General features: G+C 38.9%; 1 protein-coding gene across 6 annotated transcripts in view; it reads left to right on the top strand.

Annotated features, from left to right (window-relative positions):
• PPFIBP2 (PPFIA binding protein 2) overlaps positions 1-15555 on the top strand; it is a 94280-nt gene that overhangs the window by 2112 nt on the left and 76613 nt on the right. For all 6 annotated transcript variants that reach the window (XM_058025555.1, XM_058025557.1, XM_058025556.1 and 3 more), the window contains exon 2: positions 14728-14825. In XM_058025555.1, coding sequence (XP_057881538.1) covers positions 14762-14825 — 64 coding nt within the window. In that variant the 5' untranslated portion in view covers positions 14728-14761. The remainder of the gene's footprint in view (positions 1-14727; positions 14826-15555) is intronic.

Raw genomic sequence — 15555 nt, 5'->3', positions numbered from 1 at the left:
ATTTTCCTGTCATGCTTGTTACACTGGGTCAGGGCTTCTCCAGACAGACCATGCAGGCAGCAAAATGTGGCTCCATGTGGCAGAGAGAGTTGGAATGGAGCATGGGCCGGGGACAGATGGACAAGAGTAGAATGGAGATCTCAATAATCACCTTCCTCAACACACTGGTTGTGTCAGCAAACAGGCAGAAAAGGCAGAGGGACAATGTCCTGTGAGTGCAAAAGAGGAGAAAATGAAAACAGACCGAGACACTGAGCCTCATCTTTGTTATTCTGTGTGCAGCTCTGCTCCCAGCCCTCATTTACCTCACTTGTTTCCTCTTTGCCTCTTTCTGGTCTCTCTCCTCAAAACAAACAAACTCCCGCAAATCTGCACAAGGCACTCATCCCCAGACACTGCTTTCACTCTGGTGAGGCCACTCAGGGGCAGACCAGAAACTCAGTTGGTTTTCCCTGCAGCTAAGGATTTGTTTGAGCTCAGGCAGTCTTGACCTGGTAAGATTAGCAAAGAACTGTGTTCACACAGGTAAAGCAAAAAAATCCACCTTCCTCCTGCTCCCTTCCCCAGAAAAGACATTTACAGCAATAGGGGGAAACCTCCTGCTTGCTTTAGAAGTCTATAATGTGATGATTTAGTTTGTCAAAGCAGGGAATGACAAATAAGGAAATGTGTTTCGTGATAATGATCGCTCAGCGTAGGTGCAAAATCATTGAACGTGCTGTACAAAGACAGGGGTTTGTGTTTTCCAGAAATACCCAAGGGTGTGGAAATAGCAATGCAGCAGAAGATGACAATGTTTAGGGCAGTAGATTAGGACTGTCAGAAGTCACTTTTCTATCAGTGAAGTTGCATCACTCCAGTCTCTGGGGATGTTTCTCACTCCTTTTGCCACCCCATTCCCAGAGATCACTTCAACCCCTCTGGATATAACCTTGAAAATCTCCTAAGCTACTCAGGAGGGTTTAGCAGCAGTGGATGTCTCTGGAGGGACACTTGATCAGTTACCAGGGTTCTGTAGATATGTATGAAATAACTTTGCTTCAGTCAATACCCTGAGAACTGGAAAGACTGAGCAGTGAATTAGGTTCTTTAAATTATCCCCAGTTTGCTTTTGTCTGTGCAGTGCTATCAACTCACCTGTTGCTTTGAAGCTGAAGAAGCTGAGATTCCCCTTTGCTCATTCTATTCTTTGCCTTTGTCTAGGTACCAGCTCTGAGGTGATGTCTTTGATAACCTCTGGCAGGTTGAATTTCCTCCCTTCTTCTTTCTTCCACCTTTACAACATTTTAGTTCTTCTTTTACCCAGATGCACATTAAGCAACAAAATATAGGTGCCTTTTTTCTTGTAGCTAGATGCCTCTGCCTACGTGTTTTAGTGTGACATTTTTATTTCAAATCTCTCTGACCTTGTAGCATTACAGTTACCTTTTTTGTTTCCATCTTCACGTGTTTCTTTTCTATAAAACCACTTCTCAATAGCACTTTGCTCTTATCTGGTTATTCATTGATGCAGAGAACAAAGCAGTTAAATTACAAAGATAATTTCTTTCTGAAGCCAACATAAAAAGTAAATCCTGGTGGCACTGTTGCCAGTCTAGGTCAATTTGTGTTTATAATGTGCACCTGCCAAGTTCCAGTGTAGTGGTTTAGAGGATTTTAAGCACAACCTGGATTTTGAACTCTAATTTGATAACCTGTACAGCAAGATTTTTATGACTGTTTTGTGGTTCACTAGTATTTCTGCAAAACCTGTGACTGAAACTTGCCAAGGGGAAAGAGCTGTATATTTTCATAGAGATCAAAAATGAAAATGTGGTATCCTCAAATGCCTAAACCAGGGCTTTATTTCTCTGTCAGATCATCAACAAACAAATGAGGAACCATTAGTGGTTTTCTCAACTCTGTGTATGTGATATATAAAATACATTCTGTGTTTCTCTGTTTAGTCAGATTTTCCAGGTTAAATCGGAAGTAGCTGAAGATGAAAGTTGAGGATTGAATACAGGTTAAAATAGAGCACTTTATAGAGGGGTAAAGATAAGAAGCCTGATGTGACCAGACAGTGTAATTCAAGGAATGGTAAATAATGGATCTGACTTCCAAAAAGTTGCAAGTATAAACTGGTGATAAATTGTTGGTGGTTTCCTGAAGCAGATGTGAATCTGGAGAAAACTGATCAGCTGATTCTCCTTCAATGAAACCTTGCATTGGTTTGGAGGGCTGAAATCAGACTGAACACTCAAAGTCAAGCAAATACAGGTCCAAAGGATGCCTCTGTCCCAAGCCTTGCTTATCCAATGCTGACTGTGAGCGTTGTTGCCATTAGAGCAACAGAGAGTGTGTGAATATTCATAGGGAATGATTCACTCCCTGCTTAGGTCTTCATAGTCTTTAAGATCAACAGATTGTGTGCCAGTTAAAGTAATTAGTGAAGATAAATCTAAGCTGTTGCATTTTAATCTGGATTTCCATCACTTAGAGTATGGGAACTCCTATTTTACCTTATCCTCCTCTGAAAACAAGTCTGGTTGGTCTCTGCATTCAGAGGTGACTTTGCTGGGGTTGCCTCCTTTCTTCTCTATGTACTGCTCCTACAAAAAAAAAAAAAAAAAAAAAAGGAATTTTATTTCCAATTTTCCCTATTTTCCACCCAAAGTTTATTTCAGAAATCTTATTTGGACAGGGGAAGATATTTGCCAAGAGTCTCTTGAATGTAGTGAATCATATTTTTATTCCTCTGCAGGGCAGATGGTAGCATCTGCTTTAATAAAGCATAATCGGAACATCTTATTCTAATGGCATTGCAGTAAGATTTATGAGTGTGTTTCTGGGATGATCATAAAATAATGAGCATAATCCAATCAGCTCCCAAACAGAAGAATTCTGATGTCTCACTCCAGACAAAAAAAAAAAAAAAATTTCTAGCAAACACCTTGGGGAGATAACCCATTTTGTGTGGATAGGTAGGAAACAAGCACATACCACTTATGAAAGTGGGATATGTTATTTTCTTAAAGAGTATTCATTACATCTGAAGAAAATAAAAATCAAAATTAGTGAAGTCAATGTTTTCTTTTCTTGAAGTAATCTTCTGTAAATAAAATAGAAGTATATGTGCAAAATATTTTAGTATTAGTAGAGATTATTTTAAACTTGAAAATTTGAGTCACGGGCATTATAAATTAACTAGTTATTGCATTAAAACATTCTTCAATTTAGAAAGGTGAATGCATACTAAATAGAAATGTTACCTGAAACTGTAAGTACAATTCTCAATCTGTTCTGGCAGACTTTGTATGTATAAAAAGAAAATCAAATTAGAACTTTTGTCCCTAAAAGAAAGCTATTCTAACAAGCTTTTGTGCAAGAAGGAGGTCTGCTCTGTTGTGAAAAATACTGAATAACCATCAGTAGTTACCCATACTATGCCCAGTGCAGTGCGGGCAACATTTCATAATAATTGTAAACGAGACAAAGATTGGAAAACTATTTTAAGAATTGTGGTCCGAATCTGTTTTGCCTTGATTGCCTTCTTCATGTTAATTAGGAAACTTGGTAGCCTCTTCAGTTTCCTCTGCAGGTTGCAAAGCACAGCTGGTTCTCATTTAACTGGTAAAAGGCAGATTTTAGACACCTGCTTTTTTACTTTTTTTTTTTTTAGCATGAGGAGAGGAGTTTGTGTTCAGAGTAAATAGTTTGTTATAAAAGGAATTCAAACTCTAAAATGTGGCTGGGATTCGCCAGCCATTTGTAGTTTTTATTTAATCAAAGCTTCTGATTATCCAGGACTAATTGCAAATGGGAGTAGCAGCTGCTCACTCTCTTTGGAAACCCAGATTTGGGTACTTAGAAGAGCTTCCAAATTAGTAGAGACTGATAAAAGTGCCATACCAAGCAGAATGTTCATAAATATCATTTCACTGTAAATGAATTTTATTTGCTTTTCTTAACTAATGAGTAAACAGAATCGTTACATGTTTACAGCACAGTATTGAAGCAAAAATACCCCTTATCAATAAACAATAATAGAGAAAAAAAAAGTCTACATGACAGAGCTGTATTTTAGTGTTTGCCAATATGACCATTTTCTTCTTTTCAAGTAGGAATGGATAGGATCTATATTATTTTGGAATTAATGAAATTGTCTTGAATATTTCCACTTGGAGGTTTGAAAACAACTGAAAGAAAGACTAAATCTCTCTTATATAATAGCAAACCAAATTTTCCTTGCAAATTTAATAGAAGAGTACAAAGATGCCACAATTAGAGATATGGAAGCAGACTTTGATCCATTTTCTGGAAAATTAAATAAACTGAAGTAAATGATAGTGAATTCTGATTCCCTTTTCTCTCCTGAAATAGAAGCAGAAGATAATGTTATCCAACAGATGGTCATTTCAATACTTTAGTCTTTTGTCTGTATTTTGTTTTGGTTTTGATGCAAGTGGCCCCAAATGCAAGAAACTTCTGACAAACTTTTCATGCAGGCAAATCAGCTGGTAGCTGTTAGGGATTAAAGGGCTTTGCAAGTCATTATCCTGAAATAATTTCATTTTGTGGCTGTATTAATAAGCAGGTCAAATAAAGGCATTTCTATCAAGCATTAAAATTCATGATTAATTTATTATCTCAGGGAACTCCACAGGTCTATTCACAGACCAAATATGAATAGTAGGACTTTCAAATAGTTCTTAAAATTTCAACCATATGAAAGAGTTCTTGGGACTGGAAGTAACATGCAGTAGAGTTTTAGCTAGAGTTAGATTTTTTTTGGCAAATCCTTTTGTGTCATTGTTCATGTTCAAGTTGTTAAATACTTATCAAAATACTTATCTGGGAAGGAGTGTAGAGACATCCTCTGTGTGTTCATTATAATGGTTTAACTTGTGGATTTTTCATGCCCTAAAAGTAGTGGGAATTCAGAGACTCAAAGGTTTCCTTTAAACATACCCCAGTGATGGATGATGCTGACAGCATCCTGAACTTCAGCTGTAAATATGTATAGAAAACCCAGGAGAGCACTGAGTTGATGAACAGGTCTGTTCCTAGGTTCAGCTTTTGCATTCAGTTGATTTGCAAAACTCCCGAAATCTTTCTGTGTCTTAGCAAAATCTGTGAGCCAAAATGACAGACCTGGAATATGGAAACTTTGGAGACTTGGAAGGGGAGGCTTGAACGGTTTACTGAGCAATCAGTCAATATCTGGAAATGGCACGTACTTCCAGAGTTTTGCAAATTCAAAAAGGCTTCCTGCTGCATGGAACTGGGACTTTGCTTTTTCTTATCTCTTTCTTAGTCCCTCATCTCATGTATAACATATAAGGAGAAATTTACATTGATTTGGCTTATCCTTGCTAAGATGATTTGACATGGAAACATATTCATTTTTCATTTGTATAGAACTTGGAAAGAATCCCTGGAAATGGTTGGCAGACACTGCATGATGGGGTCTGTGGGTGGTAAGAACTTGAGAACACCTCTCACAGCTGGTACTAAAAGGTGCAATATTTTACAGGACAATTTGGGGATCTCTTTTGTATCCTGTGCCACAGGATTGTCCCCTTTGTGGAAGCAGCACAGTGAGCACTAAAGGACTCTTTTTAAGCTGATAAAATCTTTTCCCCAGGCACTCAAAATTGTATATACAGTTGTTTTTTTATTCTATTATTGCTTGTTTTACTTGTTGTAATAGAGTCAAACTAGTAGCAGTGCACAAAGATGAGTGTGAGATACAAGAGCTGTCGCAGACATCTTTTAGGAAAAATCTTTTCCTTAGGATTTTTCCTCCTGAGAAGCTGAGAGACCTCAGGAACAAAATGTAAAGAATGATTATCTGCTGCTGTGGAATGCAACAGGTGCATTTGTGATTGGCTCATGTGGTTGTTTCTAATTAATGGCCAATCACAGTCAGCTATCTCAGAATCTCTGTCTGAGACAGAAGCTTTTGTTATCATTCTTTTCTATTCTTAGCTAGCCTTCTGGTGAAACCTTTTCTTCTATTCTTTTAGTATAGTTTTAATGTAATATATATCATAAAATGATAAATCAAACCTTCTAAAACATGGAGTCAGATCCTCATCTCTTCCCTCATCCAAGAACCCCCGTGAACACCATCACAAAGACCTGAGTACTTGGGTGGGTTTTCAGGGAGGGGAATCCCTTAGGAGCCTTCCCTGGGTAAATATGTGTTTCTGTGAGCAAATACAGCCTCCATCAAACAGGTCACTGAGGGGGCCTGGATATCTTGTCACACATTAATTGTGGCTGCTCCCTTTCCCTCTAAAGTCAGCTTCTGGTTTCAGTGCATGCCTGATCTGTTTCCAGGCACCTTGGTATTCACTCTTCCTGCAGAATTCACTGGAAAAACAAGGATAAAGGGTGGTGCGTTCTTCTTGCCACCTGTAATAATGATTCTTCAGCTGGGAGATGTTTTATGTTCCTCTCACCTCTGTGAATCTTCAAAGTATTAAATGTTGCTCTTGGATGTCCAGAGCCACTCTACTGTCTGTCTTGCAGCATTACCTATCTATATAAAGCCTATTTTTCAAAATTAGAAAATCATATTACTCCATTAAGTATGGAAAGCAATTATGATAGGAGGCTGGGATTTAAAATTCAGCTGTGGCACAGGGTTTGATACAGATACTTTCGTAGTGTTGGCCAGTTCTGCAGGGAGTAAATTGTCCCACATTCTGAATAATGGAGGAGCAAAACCAACAAAATATGTCATTTCAAACCAAGGTTTTACTTGCTGTGAACAATTTTTGCCTCTTGGTTATGGTGTCCAGGTGTTGGAATGATGAGTTACTTGTCTGTGGAGTTGTCTTGGTAAAGTTTAGGGCTTGATGTGATTGATGATCTCAGACTTAGGGAGAATTTAACAAAGCTTGAGGAGACGGATGTACCACTGAGAGTGGGCACAAAGAATGCAGAATTTACAGGCCACAGGGACTTTGGGCACAATTCCCAAGATAAGGAAGAAAGTAGCAAAGCCAGCTCAGCAACTGGTGCAGCTCTGCTCTGTGTGTGGGCTGGTCTCTGGCCCACCAGGTGAAATAACCTATTTGGGGACAGCAGTTATACCTATTTTTGAGGTAGAGAAAGAGGAAAAACTTAAATATAGCTTTTTTTCCCAAGGATATTTTCAATGATCTTCAGGAAGCAATCTATATAGGAATGTTTTGTTTATAAGTACAGGCATTGAACTGGCACAGCTGTTAAAATTTATATTTTTGTTGATGTGCTGAGTAATGTGGGATGTGGAGCTTTTCATAGTGATCCATTTGCTGTTCAGCGCTTTTAATCCAAGCGGATTCAATTTTGATGAATTTGCTGTTTCTAGCAGAAGTATGTTTTTCTTCTCATTGTTTCCCACAGACACTTTCCTCAAAATAGCTACTGAAGCTTTAATTTATACAGAAGTGCTTGATACTGTCAGTTCCTGTTAGGATAAATTCAACATATTTGTATCCACAGATGCAGGTTGGGTAGTATCAGAGCAGCCTAGTGAGTGTTATTTATAAATTGCTGCACAGAGTGTTTCAAAGGGGGAAAAATACTGATGTGAAAATGAATTTTGCAAAGTCAAAAAGTTGACTTTTCAGCACACATTCTCAGTCTTTGCGTCTAAAGCTGAGTTTAGACTTCCCCAGAGCCTTCATGTCATGTTTGTAAAGCTGAGGGAAATTCAGGAGAGAGCTTTAACATCAGAGTAACCCAAGAGTAGATAGTCTTGAAATAATAGATATTCATAAGAAATATTTTTCTTCCGTGTGTCCATGTTGAACTGTTTTTCTGTGCAGTCTAACCCAGACCTCAGGGGTTTTTTTACCTTAGATATCTTGTGGATGAGAATTGCCTCTCTGGATTGCAGGAAATCAGTTTTCTAGCTCACCAACCCTGCCCTTTGTTCTGAGGTTCTGCTGCAGAAAAACCCATCAGGGGTCCCTCTGCATCCACTGGTGCCAATTCCTTCCCTGATCCTCACCCTTCCCACTGTCTGCCCATGTTAAGGAGAATTTAGTGCTCTCCCTTCTTCTAAACCTCCCGAGTGAGTTATTTCCTTAAAGATTCGTGGCTTTTACATGGAAACCTCCACACCTCCACCTGTGACATCATGTCATTTGTCACAGATATCTTTTAGGAAAAATCCTTTCCTTAGGATTTTTCCTCCTGAGAAGCTGAGAGGCCTCAGGAACAAAATGTAAACAATGATTATCTGCTGCTGTGGGATGCAACAGGTGCATCTGGGATTGGTCTCATGGGGCTGTTTGTAATTAATGGCCAATCACAGCCCAGCTGGCTCAGACAGAGAGCTGAGCCACAAACCTTTGTTATTCTTTTCTATTCTATTCTTAGTTAGCCTTCTGATGAAATCTTTTCTTCTATTCTTTTAGTATACTTTTAATGTAATATATACCATAAAATAATAAATCAAGCCTTCTGAAACATGGAGTCAAATCCTCGTCTCTTCCCTCAACCTGAGACCCCTGTGAATACTGCCACAGTCATTCTTTCGCATCTTTCTGAAAGTCAGAAATGCCCTGCACCTTGAAAGATTCCCGTGGCATTCCAGAGGCTCCATGGGCTCTGCCAGCTCCCTGAGCAGTGTTTGCTCCTTGTTGGCAAGGCTGCTGATTTCTACAATGATCCTAAGGAACCGCAGAAACAGAGAATATTGGTGTCGGATCTCAGTTCATCCCTCCGGGTGTCCAGAGTTGTCAGGACCCCATCGAGGGGCTCAGAAACCCTGGCACACAGCCCAGAACACCTGGAGATTTGATTATGCCCCTTGGAGCAAATTACCAGCTTTGTATGAGGGCCTGAAAGTCACACAGGTTTGAATAGTGTAATAACAAAATTATCACAGTGTGATAATGTAGATGTTAGGATTTTTGGAATGGGGGTTATGGGGACAGGCTGGACACACTCAGATTCCTCCATCTTTTCTTCTTTTTCTTCTTGTTCTTCTCCATTTTCTGCAGTGATGTTTGGCCCTTGGGGATTGGTTTAGAGTAGAAGTGCACTATCTAACATGGGTGATAGGTGTTGGGAATTAAGTGTAAATACGTTATACATAGTTTGTAGTATAAAAAGACAACACTGCCCTGGGGACGGTCAGAGTGCCTGAGCAGATCTTGACTGGGCAGAAAGAAAATTTAATAGATAAGAATTAATAAACAAGAATGAAAACTGAAGAGCTCTGATTCGTTCTTCGGAGCAGAGACATCCTGCACATCTCAGGACTCCAATTAACAACCAAATACCTGAGAGATTTGAAAATTGGACCTCCTGCATTTCTTTGAGATACAAAATCTTCTGGGCCTGTGTTAGTACTGTTTAGTTTGTCTAAATTTATAGGATTTTTGCAGTGACTAGCTTTGAAAAATTTTGCTTATCATATCTACCTAATCTCTCTCCATTGCTGTCAAGGATTTGTCCTCTACTTTACTCCAGGGCACAGTTAATTTGTGCATTAGTTCTGTGTTTACTTTTATTATAATTCCTCACCTTCCAATTTACTGGAGTATGAATTTACTTACATGATGTGGGGTGTGGGGGGAAGGTGTGGTCTGAGCAGTTTCCCAGGCATTGGAGCTGGATTTCAGCAACTTCAAAGATCTCCTTGAAATTTTGACCTTCGTGGAAGCAAATTCAGAGCTGTGACCTTGAGGCCAGTTAGACTGGAAGGAAAAATAATAAAAAACCCCCACAGTTTATTTTAAATGTTGAAATTTTGAGGATCTAACTTTTCTTAGTTGTAAAACTCTCTGAACTAGATATGAACTGCAGTACCAAATCTGACTTTCGTATGTGTTTATTTTAAGAGTGGAAATGTTCATATTTTGGCTTTTCTCTCATGTATTTTATCAGGTTCAGCTGAAGTTTATATCCAAACTATTTATTCATTGTGTTGCCTTTCTTTTTTATTTTAAACTAATTAGGTGACAGAAAAGTGATTTAAAGTAATTAGACTTTTTGGACTTTTTCATATTTTGGCTCAGAGATTTTCCTCTTGTGTATTTTATCAGATAGTGTTTTGTTCAGCTGAAGTTTATATCCAAACTATTTGCTCATTGTGTTACCTTTTTTTTAATTTTTATTTTAACTAATCAGATGACAGAAGAGTTAACTAAAATAATTAGACTTTTTGGGCTTAATGCAGTAACATTTAACGCAATTTTGATCTTAAGATTTGCAAAGTCAAAAGGTATAACATTCTTCCTTTATACTGCGTGTAACACAGAAAACTTCAGATATCTGATAACATGAAATTAAACGATGAAGGGCTTTTTTAAGCTTTTATGGACAAGATTTAAAGCAGCACTGAGGGCTGAAGGGCTTCCTGCAGTGGCTGGAAGTGTTACAGAGGGGCTGGAGAGAGCTCACTTTGCACATGCCATTCTGCCAGCGTCAGCTCTTAATTGTAAGGATGAGACTTTGTGCAAACATGAGTCAGGAAATTTGGTTATGGTACCAGGAGGAGCTGTAACTCAATATCCATCAGCCCTGGGGAGGAGTTGCTGTGAGGTGATCTGTGTTTTGAAGCATCAAGTATCAGTCAGATCTAGCAATTTTTTTTTAAAAGGGGGCTTTATTTTTTCCTTTGCCTTCTGTTCCCCCCTCAGAATTGAAATTCAGGCTTGTATTAGCAAACTTAATGGGTTTATTTTTGAAAAGAGATGTTTGGTTTTGACTTGGCCACTTCATAGTGCAGTGAGTTTAGCTGTGTATTTTAAATCAAATTATTTAGCACATCATGTGCAAGAGCATTATTGCTTTTGGCTTATTGCTCTGACTTTCATCAGTAACACACAAATATGGCTTTTACAGTGCCAAGGTGCTTCACTTCAGGATATCCCCTCCTATAAGGATCCCCAGCAACTTGTTGAATAGAGACTTTAGCAGTTCTGACACCTACCTGAAATGATTTTCTATCAGGTCTTTGTTCAACTTTGGCTAATTGATATTTCTCTTTAGAGCTGCCCATTCTGCCTTCCTATGGGCACTTCACACTTTCCAGTTCAAAATAAGCTTTTTTTTTTTTTGTGAGTTTATAACTTTTGTACCTGATGGAGCCATGAGTTGGAGGGATGAATCAATGGCTGTGTTCCTGTCTGGATGCTGCACACAGTGTGGCTGGGGGAAAAGAAAGGGGAAAAAAGGATGGACAGGTTTCTGCATTCTAGGGCAGGAGTCATCTTGCATCTCAAGGAAAGTTTGGAGGAGTTCTGAGCTTACCCAAGGCACTTGATATTTCATTATGCCATTAAGTGCAAAGCAATGTAGTACTCAGATCTGAGTGTTTAAAGAGTTTACAAGCATGTACTTATTCATCCTAGGAATAAAAAGGTGGTGGTGGTTAATTGTTACATGTGTCAGCTAAATGTGAGAGGGATTTGTGGGCCACAGACAAGGTCTGGATTTCTGGAGTTTCCACCAAAAAGCACACCCCTTGTAATTGATAAAGTTGATAACCTCATTGATATGAGCAACCTTGGGAAGACATCTGAGTTGCAGGAGTTCATGTTGTTCCTATTCTTATCTCTGAGCAGCTGCTGGTTCAAGCCAGCCATGAAAGATTCTAATTTAATTAAGGCTTTTCATCGTTCTGAAGAACATCTTGCTCACAGTGAAGATGTCTGTTAAATATTATGTTCCTTTGGACACAGTAAGTTGTAGTTTTACATAGAGAATGTAGGCTAAGAAATTTGCAAGGCATATTGGCTCTGAGCACAATAGTTCTGCCAGAGATTTTTCATTTTATTTAGAATGCAAATCTCAGATTAGGATGTACAGTGCAAAACTATCTTAGCAAAATAAATTTCAGGAATTCAGACCAGTTTGCTCTGTCTGCACTTCCTGGAAGATGTCATTACTTGGGCAATTATAACAAACAGGGTTGCAATATCCCTGTGGGCTGGGCTCTAAATTAATATGAGCATGTGGCTTAGAAGGGATGATAATAATTTAGACTTATATCTGCTTAACAGTAAAACCTCAGCTATTAATAGCAAGGAATTTTCACTGGTCAGGCAAAAAATTAAATTCTTTTCTTCCTAGAGACCTGAAAAGGTGAGTAGCCTGGTTCTTGTATTTTGCTGGCATATGAATTAATCTAATAAATCCTGAGGGTTAGAATTTGCCAATATTGAAGTTTGTACTGTAATGTGAGAGGTTGCTTTTAAATATATGTATATATGTATATATATATGTATACATAAGTAAATAAGTCATGGTGCTCTGCATATGTTGATGTCATTCAGGAATGAAAACTGTAAAAAATATTTGTAATTAAAATGCCAGCAAACAGATGGATCCTCTTTGAGGGGCTGTTACAAGTGTCTTGTTATTTAATAGTATTTTTTTAAAATCCATAGTTAAAGATATTTCTGTAGAATTAGATCAGAAATGGTAGCTGAAAGCCCAGCAGATCTAACCAGCTCTTTTCATAATACTTAGAGCAGCCAAACTGTAAGGAGGGAGTGTCTGGGAAAGTGAGACTTGCCTGGAGCACACACAACAGGTCTGTCTAGAAAAAGATGTCAAGCAAGTAATATTACATTATCTCTCTGGAGCAAAGAACATTGCTTTTATTAATAAATCCTTGTTTGATCAGCAGGTTTTGCTATGGCTTAATGCAGTTAGGCAGCAAAGCCTCAGTGGGTACAGGTGAGAAAACAGGCTGTGGAGGAGATTGGAGATTCACTTCTGGTGGAGTTTTTCAGCAAAACTCTCTGGGTTTTGCCAAGGCGTTTTCCATCAGTGAATTTTCAAGTTTGTAATGCAGTGTGTCAGCATTTTCTGTGCCTTTGTCACCACGAGTGATGAAACACTACATCAGATGTTAACGAGAAATGTAGCCCTGCATTCCTTGTTCGAACAGCCACGCGCTGCTCCGGTGCTGTGCTGCTTTTATCACAGATAAAACCATGGAGCGCAACCTAGAAATACAAATTCTATGCTACATTTAGCGTTTTTCAGCCTTTTTCTGCTCCTGACTCTGAGCCAGAGATCTGCTGCCCTGGTTTCCCCAAGCAGCTGGTGGCCATGCATTCCTGGGGCAGTGGCACCGGAGCCTTGGTGCCCCTCTGGCACCTGCTGGCCACCTGCAGGTGGATTTCCTGTCACTGAGGTGATCATTCCCCGTGGGATGGCTGCTTTGAACTAGAGGAAATGCTGCCAGGAACAGCTGGGAGGGCTTTGGTGGCCTGTGACGTGGCAACAGGAGATGGAGGTCTCCCAAAAACCAGCAAATGGGAGCAGCAGGATCGGGAGGAGTGTCTGCAAAGTTCATGTGTGAAAGAAATCACTCTGAAGTTTTAACTTTATATCAGCTGACTTAATGACTTTCCAGATTATTCTGAGCACAGTTTATGTTATTTCCAGTGCCATTAAATGAAATATTTGGGTGACATGTACTTTGGTTAAATTTAGCATCACTTGCACTTAAGAGATTATTTTGACAAAAAAACTGAGGGACCAAAAGCCACGGATTCATTTCCATTAATCTGAGCCTTGGGTGACAGTGAGGATGAGGCATTCTCACGTTGCTCTTCAGATCAATGTGATGTGAAGTTAAATCGTGGCTTACCCACTGTGACAAGCTGTAAATGGCAGAGTTCAAATGAGAATTCTGCAGCTCCTGACTCATTCCTGTTTCTGTCTCTCTGGGTCCTGGGCTTATCTACATTAACAGGAATCAACATAGGATGCTGATAACACAGAGGTTCTTAATAAAATAGCTTTCTTTGAAGAAGAAACCCATTTCTTTGAGAAAAACCCATGTCTGAGGATTCTTAGTTTTCAAAAGAAAATAATTTTGGTTGGATGGTACAAATGTTCATTGTAACATTTATTTCAATTCAAACTACTTGAATTCTTAGCAGGAGTAATCCCATGATAAACACATATTTGTGGCATTTCAGTAGCATTGGAATCATGGGGCCATTGCATTTACACCATTAGAGTCCAGCAGCACCAGCTCACAAGCAGGGACTCATTCTGGAAGGTTTTTCTTTTTTTTTTTTTTTTTTTTTCTCCTTTTTTTATTTTGTTATCCCCAGTGTCAGGTGGTAACATGAATGTATTTAATCCTTTTTATAGCAGCAGCAGTAAATTCAGAGAATTCATACCTGGGGCATTTTGGTTATTTGAACAGAAAAAAATGGGATTTTTGGTGTCATGGAGGAGATTACGAAAAGACTGAATGGGAATATAGAAAGGAAGAGTAAAAATTATTTCAGAATTTTCTTTACTCTCAGAAATCAAAAAGCAGACTTTCTACAGATTTCTGCTTGTAGGAAAGCATGTTCTGCCCCATGTCTTCATTCCTTCATTGAACCTTAGTCAATCCTCTTTTTTTCCCCACATAGGAAAAGGCTGAAATGCACTGAACTTTGAATCTAGGAAACCATTGTTAAGAATGAGGAGCAGGAGAATCTTGGGCTTCCAGTATTTGAAATTCTTTGAGATTTTTTTTATTTGCATTTGACTCTTTTAGTAAAATCTCTTCCAAAACAATGAATCAGAACTCCCAAGTCATCTATCAAGAACAGGAATGGTTAAGTTTTCTTATTATTGGGCTGTATTTTTGTGTCACTAGGCTATATTACTGAGCTGTAGCATGGATTTTGTTTGTGTAGCCCAATGCATAATGTGACAGTGACATATATTTTGCCATCAGGCTATTTAGTGTAACACATGTGGTTTATTCTGTCTTTTCAGTAGAGGGAGGAAAGATCTGAAGAAATCCCAGAGGATGGCTTCTGATGCCAGTCATATGCTGGAAGCAGCTTTGGAGCAAATGGATGACATCATTGCAGGTACAACAATGCACTGTTTTGCACCACACTGTCTTGAGATTTAACTATGTCTGGTTTGTTTTTAATAATTATTCCCAATTTATCAGGTTCTCTGACATGCAGACTTCACTATTTACACTCTGGTTTAATAGCTGTGTGGAGAAAGCTGAAAGCAAAATAAAGGAAGTAAAATAAACCCCAAAATTTCACCTCAGACAGGTGAACATTGAAGTAAGAGAGATTTACTTTGCTTTAATGCTCTGTGCTAACTTAAACACATCCTCAGCCATGTGGCAACATCCAAATGTTGTGTATTTCAATATGAGTTTAAAAAGTTCTCACCGAGTCTTCTGGCTAGCTGGATAATATGTAACTGCATCAAACACCTGCACAAAGAGATATATAAAAACATGTAAAAACAAAAATATTCATAACTTTTATTATGCCCTGGGGTTTGTGCTCACACACCATGCAGCAGGAGCTCCTTAAAGGAGTGTCAGGGTAGGGCCATGATCTCACTTGTGCACAATGGGGAAGAATCCACTAAAGCTTTATGAATCTAAATAGGGATTTATGGGCTCACCCAAGCTGAGCCTTCTTCCCTGGTGATGGAGTCAATGGCATTGACTGACAATGGCAATGCAGCACAATGCAGTTGTGCTGCTCCTTGATCTTCTCCCTGCTCTTCTAGGAAAGCTTTCTGGCCAGAGACTGATATGGGGCTTTAAATGCCACCATCAGGCTAGATCAC

The sequence above is a fragment of the Melospiza georgiana genome, chromosome 6 (assembly GCF_028018845.1).
Source record: "Melospiza georgiana isolate bMelGeo1 chromosome 6, bMelGeo1.pri, whole genome shotgun sequence".
Taxonomy (NCBI): Eukaryota; Metazoa; Chordata; class Aves; order Passeriformes; family Passerellidae; genus Melospiza; species Melospiza georgiana.
Note: the sequence above shows the minus strand (reverse complement) of the source record. Positions and strands in the feature narration are given on the sequence as shown.